Source organism: Poecilia formosa, unplaced genomic scaffold (assembly GCF_000485575.1).
Source record: "Poecilia formosa unplaced genomic scaffold, Poecilia_formosa-5.1.2 Scaffold68, whole genome shotgun sequence".
In the NCBI taxonomy this organism is placed as follows: domain Eukaryota; kingdom Metazoa; phylum Chordata; class Actinopteri; order Cyprinodontiformes; family Poeciliidae; genus Poecilia; species Poecilia formosa.
Window position 1 is genome coordinate 1,912,750 of NW_006800007.1, and position 9,841 is coordinate 1,922,590.

At 38.3% G+C, this 9,841-nt stretch overlaps 1 protein-coding gene and 1 long non-coding RNA gene across 7 annotated transcripts in view; one reads left to right on the top strand and one right to left on the bottom strand.

Annotated features, from left to right (window-relative positions):
- The window catches only part of atp11c (ATPase phospholipid transporting 11C (ATP11C blood group)), a 50,497-nt gene extending 44,597 nt beyond the window's left edge, over positions 1-5,900 (top strand). For 2 of the 6 annotated variants that reach the window (XM_007555122.2, XM_016672974.1), the window contains exons 25-31: positions 300-435; positions 531-596; positions 715-818; positions 911-1,067; positions 3,108-3,207; positions 5,116-5,147; positions 5,435-5,481. In XM_007555122.2, coding sequence (XP_007555184.1) covers positions 300-435; positions 531-596; positions 715-818; positions 911-1,067; positions 3,108-3,203 — 559 coding nt within the window. In that variant the 3' untranslated portion in view covers positions 3,204-3,207; positions 5,116-5,147; positions 5,435-5,481. Of the gene's footprint in view, positions 1-299; positions 436-530; positions 597-714; positions 819-910; positions 1,068-2,203; positions 2,295-3,107; positions 3,208-5,115; positions 5,148-5,434 lie in introns of all 6 variants that reach the window. The other 4 variants (XM_016672973.1, XM_016672972.1, XM_016672975.1 and 1 more) reach the window with 4 other exon arrangements.
- Positions 5,901-6,031: 131 nt separating this feature from the next.
- On the bottom strand, positions 6,032-8,954 carry LOC107836584 (uncharacterized). Its single transcript, XR_001662500.1, has 2 exons — positions 7,482-8,954; positions 6,032-7,404 (listed from the first exon to the last, which is right to left on the bottom strand). It is a non-coding gene; the product is annotated as an uncharacterized LOC107836584 (long non-coding RNA).
- Between the last annotated feature and the right edge of the window lie 887 nt (positions 8,955-9,841).

The following is a 9,841-nucleotide window of genomic DNA, read 5'->3' on the forward strand; positions in this document are numbered from 1 at the left end:
TTATGTAAAAAATAATAAAAAGACCTTGATCAAAAAAAAAAAAAATTGATATTCATGCAGATGAATGCTTGTAAACCTTTGGCTAGAACTTTACGTTTAGCCTCTGTAAAATAAAAGTTCGGTTTTGGCCCATCAGCTCCACTTTTATAGCGCTTTTAATAAAAAGCAATTAGAAAGATATATTTAAAAGTATTTAAAAGCTATTTAATTAACTCTAAACAACATACCCTGGACTCACTGTTGTAAATTTCTATAAAGTTACTGTATGATTTTTTTTTCTACCTTTCAATTCATTTCAGAGACATTGCTAAGAATGCAATGTTGCGGTGGAAGCTATTCCTTTATTGGACTGCGCTTGGAATCTTCCACGGATTAGTCTTCTTCTTTGGTGTTCGGTTTTTGTTCAGTAACCCAGCTCTGCAGGACAACGGCCAGGTTTGATTTCACTCAGCTACTGAACAGAAATGAGACAAAATGATCGATTGGTCTCCGTCTCCTCACCACGTCCTGTTTGTCTTTTTTGTATCCAGGTTTTTGGAAACTGGTCATATGGAACGATTGTGTTCACTGTCCTCGTCTTCACTGTAACGCTAAAGGTAAATGTCTTCCCTGTTCTAAGCTTTAGCACAAACAGGAGACTAAAAGTCCAGTAAAATTAGGATTTTAAACATGTTTTTTGTGTAGTTTTTAATGATCTTCTCTTATTTTTTACAGCTGGCTCTGGACACACGGCATTGGACATGGATCAACCACTTTGTAATATGGGGCTCCCTGGCTTTTTATGTGTTTTTCAGCTTCTTCTGGGGAGGAATCATATGGTCAGAAAATTCACACAAAAGTTTGTTGCAGCCGACCTTTTGTCAGCTTTCAGAAACAGATAATGTGACCAGAAGTGTGTATTCTCCAGCAGGCCTTTCCTGAAGCACCAGCGTTTGTACTTTGTGTTCGCCAACATGCTGAGCTCTGTGTCAGCGTGGCTCGTCATCATCTTGCTCATCCTCCTCAGTCTACTGCCAGAGATCCTGCTTGTGGTGCTCCGCAAGCCCCGTGGACCCCACGCTCGACAGGTAACGCTGAACTGCACGTACACACACACAGACTTTTATTTTCTGTGTACTTTCAACGCTCACTTTAGCAAATGAATTTGTTTCCTCGGGGCTATGTTGGTACATTTTGAAGTTGAGTCGTTTGGAATGCCTTTTAAAGGATAGTTGACTAGATTTATGGCTTACATTTACAGCTAATGCTAAGTTTCAGGTAGCTGTCATGACTAGCTATCTCTAAAGTCCATGCGTAACACAATACAGAACGTACCTGCAGTTTTAAAACTTAAGATGGAAAACCAAGAGAGCTATTCCTCTGCTGATGTAATATTTTGGTAGCTGACATCTACTGATGTTTTATAACCACCTGCTGCACACATTCAATTAATCTATGTCAACGTTTAGCGCTGTGTTTATACATGAGTTCATTAGGCTCAAACTTTTTTAGACTTTTTGCACATTTATTAAGATCAGACTTCAGACTTGAAATCTCTGATAGTTTTCCATTTCTCGATTTTTCAATATAACAAAATGAAGGATGAAAAACTGTTTGTATCTCTAGATTAATATATTTTTAGATTGCATAATTTATCTTTGGAATATGTGTAGAATGTACCCATGAACTTAAGGGGTTAGTGTGTGTGTTTTTTTTTTTTTTTTCAAAGTGGTGTTCTGTGAAATTATTGACAGTAATAACTGTGTTTGTTGAAAAAATAGTGACTTCCTACATTTGAGTCTGGAAAATTGTGTAATTTTGAATTTGTTGGAAATTCTGTAAAGCATTATCCAAATTTTGTGACCTTCAAAATGCAGAGAAGAGTCACTCATACTAATTGGTTCAACTGACCACAAATCTTTCCAGTTTCCATCCCATCAGCCTTATGTTTGCACTGGAATAACAGGCTACATTTGCTGGAGTCTTTGGGGTATTTTATCATTTTTACTCTTGTAAACCTTCATTGAAAATGTAAGATTTGCTTGATTTGTAGTTCTGTCACATTTATGATTAACTGATTTCCTTCCAGTCTAGTTTTCAAGTTCTTGGTTCTCCTATTGACTTTTTTTTACTTTCCAATATGACTTCTCTGTGCTGTCACACGTTCTTACCTGTCACCTTCCTATTTTTCCTTCTCTTCCTCTCTGTACTTTCCTCCCTAAAGATGAAGCATCGCCTTCCGTCCTCGGGGACTTCTACTATCTTCATGCTGTCTCAGACAGCTAGCACTCACAGCTTCTCATGGAGCGACTGAGGTCTCCTGTTTTGTCTCTGTTAAACTTTATTCTCGTTCTGAGGATTTTCTGTTTGCTTGGAAACTTGCTTGTTTCCTTCTCACTGTGTCCTCCCTCTCCCACTGTCTCCTTCCTTACATAAATTTATTCAAGCTGGCGCCCTATAGATTTTGATCCTGGTCCCACTCTGTTGGACAGTTTAATTATGGAGTCAATGCTTGGAAGCCTCTGTTTTAAACATTGACTCAACTGGCTTAATCTAGTTATAATTTATTAAATTGGGAGGAGTGGTGTGCTGCCAGCTCTTCCTGCAGTGTGGAGTAGGACAGGGAGTCTGTGCTGAGCGTGCAGTCAGTCTTTCATCCTCGTCTGTCCAGTTTTATTATTCAGTGTCTCCTCCCAGCTGCCTTGCTGCTCCAATGCCTGCTGCCTCTGCATGTCCCGTCGGGTGACTGCAGCACCTCAAAGCACCCAAACGCAACTGCATGAGGCACGAGTCCACAACCTCATCCTGGATCCTCAACCCACAGCCCACAGCTTTTTCTGTGTTCAGTCTCATAAATCTTGTTTTGAGAAATATCCAAGTATATGAACAAATACACTATAAAAAAAATTGTTTAACTGAAGGTTTTTATTTTTTGCCAAGAGTTGTCTAGAAAGACACATGGACTAACTTTTTATTGCCCATTTGTCTACTTTTAGTCTCTTGTGAATGTATATGTTTGTGTGTATGTGTGTAAGTGTGCTGGAGGAAGGAGAATACGGAGAAAGAGAAGCATGTTTGTGCTTGGCGGCGTAGTGAAGTCAACGGTGTGTTCTGCCTCACCCTTCTAGAAAAAGTCGAGTGCGGGGGACCCCCAGTCTCCCCAGTCTCCAGCCAGGCCCCTGCTCACCAGAACCTTTTCAGATGAATCCAATACTGTCATTTAAACAGGTACCAGCCCACTTTTAGGTCATTCAACTTAATCAGGGACTCACGCTTGATTTTAAACCCCTCTAAGTTCTAATAAGGTAATCAAAACCCCAATGGCCTATAAATCATATTTAATAATGAACAAGTGTTTTTCTTCTTGTCTGTGTTGTCTAAGCTGGATTAGGCTGGCTGAAGAGAGGCACTTATTACATTTCTGTCATTCTGGACCAAAACTTTTGTATGATATGGTTAAATAATTCATGCATTTCATCTATGATTGCAAACTTGGGTTCACATTTTTGCACAGACACATGCTCCTTTCAGCCTTCCTTTTGATGCAAAGCTTAAATTTCCATTTGCTTGTGCTTCTGATGTCTCCATCTTTATTTACTTTCTTCCAGTCAGTTGTTTTCCTGAGTTGGAGTTCGAGGTGTCCTTCTTTTTCCTTCCTATCTCATGGTGTCAAACCACAGGGCTGGTCACTGCATCGCTCCACTTTCCAGCATTCTTGTGCCACTTGCAATGTTGCCTTTTGTTTCTTTGGGTTAGGTCATCTCTGTTATTCACCGTCTGCTTATTTGTTTGGTAAATAATGCATGCATTTGTGCTTGTTGTCCTTGGGTTTGGTGCATGGAGTTACTCTGATTCAAACTTAGTCTAAATGTTGCTGAATTATGGGCTGCAGACATCCAAATGACAAAAAAACAAACATGGATAAAACTTCTGAAAACTCCTTCGTCCCTCAATGTGTTTTTATGGCCCTGCTAAAAGATTTATACCAGCTGAAGTTTTTTACATCTTGTCTTTTTACAGTCACAAACTTTAAAGTATTTAAAGATTGTATGTAACACAAAGATAAACATGATTACACAATAGAAGGAAACCCTTTTTTTAAAATTATACCAATAAAAATCTGAAACTTGTATTAAGCTAATATATTTGCCCCCCTTTACTCTGGTACCTCTAAGTGAAATCTACTTCAGCCAATTACCGTTAGGATTCAGCTGTTCTGTGACGTCTTCAGAGGTTTGTTAGAGGACATTGATGAACACCAGGCAGGGCAGGAATAAAGCTGTGGAGTATGTTGAGAGATGCTCATGTTATGAGACGGCATCCCAAACTTAGATAGATGTGATTAATCAATATTAGTGGATAATACATTTGATATAATGTTCAAAAATTTCACTAAGTTCCGACCCAGCGCCACAAAGCATTCTGGGGCATGTAGGCATAGGAAAGACTTTAGCCACTAAGCTTCTCACAGCCAACTGAGCAAGGTTGGTGGCATCAACTCACTCTCTCTCTTTGGTTACCTAGCAACTCACTCACTCTTTGGTTACCTAGCAACAACCGGTTGAGTAACTTGCGCCACAGCTGTTCAAGGTTTCGCCTCCGTGTTTCCTAACTGTGTAAAAATGTTAAAACAACAGCGTGGAGTGAAGGGAGAAAATGAGTGCAACAGCTAGAGAGGAAAGTGGATAAAACATTGAATAGATTACGTCACCTGTTTGGCAGTGCTAGAGATATTTAAAACAAAAACTAATCAATAATCATTGATATCGACTGATGATGTGAAACCCTTATATCGTGAAACGTTTTTCAGTTATATCTAATGTCCAAAACAATGTGTCATTTTTCCAACCTCATCACAGTTCAGCAGCTAATCTGAGTTGGTCTATTACATAAAATCACAGTAATTTACAAAGAAGATTGTAGATGTTAAAAAGACAAAATGCAAAAAACAAATTCAGTAAATAACCTACCAGGACATTGTACCTTTAGATACCTGTCTGTCCCCTGAACATAATGCTAAGGAGACTGGTCCCACTTCACCGCCACTGTTCACCAGTGTCCCTGGCTGCCCAGCAGTAGCACACAGCTTCCTGTAAGAATGTTTGACTTTTAACCTGGTTTTTATTCTCCCTGTAGCTGGCAGAGGGTGGCCTCCTACAAGCTTCCAGGTAAACCTCAACGGCAGCACTAACTCTGTGTCGTGATCTGCCTGCTGGGCTTCAATAGATCAGCTGACATGAGGGGAAAATGGGATGATTTTCTTTACTAATGCGCGTCAGCTGTCGGTGGTGGCGATGCTGTAATCACTGTAGCTTTCTTCGTCGTTGTTTTGTAGCCACTCACTGCTGATTCTGTGGTGTTTTAAGCCTTGCTACATGGTTCAATTTTCTCCTGTCGCCTCCAGCTGCTGATTGAAAGCACAAAGTAAAAGTCTGTCGTCTTGTGTTGTTTCCAGATCGCTGCTGTCACACCACTTTCCTACAAGCACCTGAAGGAGCGCGAGTAAGAGGCAGCCTGGACACGGCACTGAAATCCTCCTCGTTTTGATTTTCTTTCATAGTGAAAGCAACTTCAAAGGGTGGAGAAATATGAAAAGATGAAACAAGAGATCAAGATGAAGAGGATGAAAAAGATCATAGAAATTTAAAGACTTGAGGGAGAAGTTGAAATTGTTTTTGAAGTCTTTTGACTTCCGTTCCTTTTTTTGTTTTTTTGTTTTGCCCAGTGCATGCCTGCAGAGCAGTGCTCTTCTATATTTTATAAAAATAACTCCAATGATGGGCATGAGTCTTCTTCCTTTTACTTTTTTGATATTTGCTTACAAATAAACGCTGCCTTGCCAGTAGCTAAGTACAACTACTTTGATCCATTAAGCAGTTGTAATATCCACTCCAAGAATGGTACATCTGCATGAAGGCTAAAAAAAACAAACAAAAAAAAAACACTTCTCTGATATTTAGTCACTGTGTTTTGCAAATCTTTTTATTTAAACTTAATCGCTGCACTTGTATTTTTGCAATATTTTTTTTCCTTTTCTTTAATTATTTTAATATTTAATTAAATATTCACACCTTCCAATCCAAATCATTCCAGGTAAAACATTACTAAATGTGATATCCGTGCAGCTGAAAGCAGCACACAGACTGTTAGTGTAGTTTTAGCTTATTTCTTTGATTTTTGTGGATAAAGAGGATATCTGTTTCAAATGATAACTTATAAGAAAGGTCAAATATTATTACTCAGCCCAAAAAGTGTGTCTGTGTGAGATTGAGCAATAGATTTAAGACTCAAAGCACGCGCCAGCTATGAAATGTTACTTGGCGCGTGAGCTGAAATCTTCCAGCCTCAAAGATAAGTTAATAGGTTCCAGTAGGAGATAAGAAAATTAATATATGTGCTGTAACGTGCAAAGCTTAGACATGTGTGTTAACATCTGCTCAAAGCCAAAACGACGAACGTAGTGCAATCAGGTTGGGCCTTTATGGTGACAGGCCTGTGTGCATATCGTGTGGTTGTGTTGTACAGAAGTGCATACATGTGTTGGATGAAGATAGCCACCCATGCCTGCGTGTAAAGAAGCGCAGGTGTACTTGAACTTCATTGATTCGGGTCAGTTTGACATTTTCTGCACTATTAGAGAAACTGGTTTCTTTGTTATGAATCTGGTCAGTTATAATCGAACCACATGCATACGGTTTCTGTTAGATAAGAAAACATCACATAGCCAATAATCATCTGTACACAACAATAAGAAATTTATAATCATTAGTGTTTATATTTTGTCTCTTCGGATGAGTTTAGGTTTGAAAGTGTTTGAGCAGAATCAGCACAGCTTAAAGTCACTGTGAGGTGCTGATAGCGTGAACTGTTCACATTTCCTCCTTTAACTTTTAATCTGTAGTTCTTTATACATTCCATCCAAACATAACATGATTTCAGACTCTTTGATACTCTTTTTCTAATATCTTTTACTTTCTCTCATTATCATATTAAATCTACTTGCCATATTTATTATTATTAAGTGTAATTTTACTCACTGAGGTTATATTTTTATTACATGTATCTTTTTATTATTCAGAGAATGTTGAGCTTTGTACCAGTGGAGCTCATGTGTTGATGTCCGGCTCTAAATCGAGACAGTATCAGTCCCATTCAGCAGTCTGTGTTGTCTGTAAAGACCAGGCAGCCCCTTCCCAATACGCTCCCCAACTCCCCAGATCAATATCCAGTTCTGTTTATCTTCCTATGTAAAGTACAGTCCTGGCCATAGGTTTACATACGCTCACTGTGACTTAATGTGATGTTAATTTGAAGCTTTAAAGATAGTGGTGGGTGTTATATCGGATATTGTGAATTATATAGAATATATATAGATATTTTGTGGCACTACTGTGATAGCGATAAGCATTATGATTAAAATAAAAACTATTTATTACGCATTTTTTTGGGTAACTATAATATTCTTGAAAAATATTCCCATTTTCATCAGGCTTCTTCAGGACACCACTTACTTAAAAAGTTTCATTTATAACTGTAGAGTGCACATTTAATCTTTTTTTTTAAATTAACTCCCTTATATTCATTGATGCTCTCTTGGAACAAACAGTGGAGAAAATAGCAAAACATAACATCAATAACATTTCCGAACATGCCATCAGTTTTCTTTAGTTTTTCCATTTACGATAAATCACTGATAAAAATCATCATTTTCATCAAAAGAAATGTTTCAATATTAATGCCCACCGCTGTTTATAAAGTGAATTTATACGACTTGTTTTTCGTCCAAAATGGAAGGATGCTAAGGCATGTAAGGTCATTTTCAGGAAACAAAAATTGGATACACAAATTGAAATTGTGTAGATAAGCTGAAATGTATTCAAACATCCTCACTAATGTGTTTATTCTATCAAGCCCCACCTAAATAATATTCTCTTTGTATTCACCAAAGAGAATAAAATTTATAGAGAGAAATTTATAAACACTGATCTGGTACACTGACAATGTGGTAACTTTGCCCACCATATGCGTGTGAATCTGATGTAAGTTTTTGTTTTTATTCTCTTTGTATTCACCAAAGAGAATATTATTTAGCCACTTGGATATTTAGCCACATGCATTTCATTAAAATTCATTGGGTTCCCATCACATGTCCTTCTTTAAGATTAGTTCTTAGGTTTTCGATGGGACTGAGGTGAGGCTCATTCAGGATGTTTGTAGTTAACCTTCCAGGACTAGTTTTGATGTGTTTGGGGTCAATTCAAGATAAATGTCTTGCTGATCATGTTACACATCACATAACATTGACAAGATGAATCTGTTATTTTTATGTTACTTTTACTTTATGTTTATATGCATATTGTTGCATGTATATTTATGTATTGGTTTCCTTTACCCTGTTAAGAGTGCAACATGTATTTTCTTCTATTTATATGAAGAAAAGAAAATTTAAATGACCTCGTCCAGTTCTGATTTGATAAATGTTCACATATCCAATTGAAATGACACCAGAAGGTTGTAAAAACTCAGAGAAGCTAAAACACGTTTAACCAAATATTAGTGGGGCTCTGTGGATACTTCTGGCAATATTGATTAGAAATTCGCCCTTCAAAGCCCAAAGTTATTAACTCTCTTGCAGATGAAGTGTGTATGTAAACTTTTAACCAGAACTGTAACACTTATGTAAAATTGATTATGATTTGTGTCCCAGCTCTTGTAACAGTCTTTGTGTGTTTTTCTTGTTTAAATCTTTAGATTGTTACTCACCATAACAAGAGATTTGGAATGGAAAATCTTAAGCCGTCGCTGAAAATACAGGAAGTAAAAGGTCACATTGGATGGGGCTGCCTGCTTTAACAAATGAGAAACCTTTAAATAACTTCAGAAATGCTATTTTCAGAGCTTAATATTAATATTTTGCCTGTTAAAAATGAATGGATTGTATTTTTAATGCAACTTTTTTCCAGGCACTTTTTTAAAGAAAAAAATGAAATAAGAAAAAAAAGAAAAGAGAGAGAGTAAGAGGCTCTGTGGGTGTCTGTCTGTCTGTGGAGGTGGACACTTTCAGGCACCTCAGGCAGGGATTCCTTGCCGCCTCCGGCCTTTTGAGTCTCCAGCTTCACCACTCCAAACCTCCGAGCTGAATGTACCTCTTTGAAATATCAAAAATAACTCAAGATTTTCTGTAATAAAGCTGAAAGTTTTAAAGAAACGGCCTTCTTTTGTGATTTATTATGGTAGAAGGTGTGTCAGCAGTTTGTGTCTAGTGCAAAGATTTGTGGGTGTGTGTCTGTGTGTGCGCGCAGGGTTTGTAGCCACCCTCAGCAGATGCTGTGCAGTAATGAGATGGCCGAGAGGCTAAGCTGGATCAGCTGAGTGGCCGCCGTAAGAGGTCAGCGTGCCGCTGCTCCGTGTGTGTCCTCAAAGGAAGAAAACCTCCAGCCTGATCTCTGAGATTTCCAAACCTCTGTGTCTTTCTCTTCAGCGTGCATAAATCTGCTGAGCGCTGATCCATTTAGACGAGTTGTGGGCTGAGCAGTGGGCAGTTCAGCTGAGAAAGGCTCTCTGTAACAGTATGTACACAATGACACCCTTTCTTATTTGTTCTGCGGTTTTGAATGTGATTTCTGTGTTAAAGCCTGTGTTTCACATGGGCCAAACTTGCTGGCAGAGGGAGAGAAAGATGTTTATTTTCAACAGCCAATCTGTTCTGCTCAACGTGCATTTATTATATAATAAAACAGGAGATTAACTGATGAATATGTTAGGCGGCCATCCTGAACAGTGAGGCCTGCATGAAGAAGTGTGAGGGAAAGTAGGGAGGGAGCTGGCAGCCGGTCAGGAGCGGACTCTTGAGCTTTGCTCG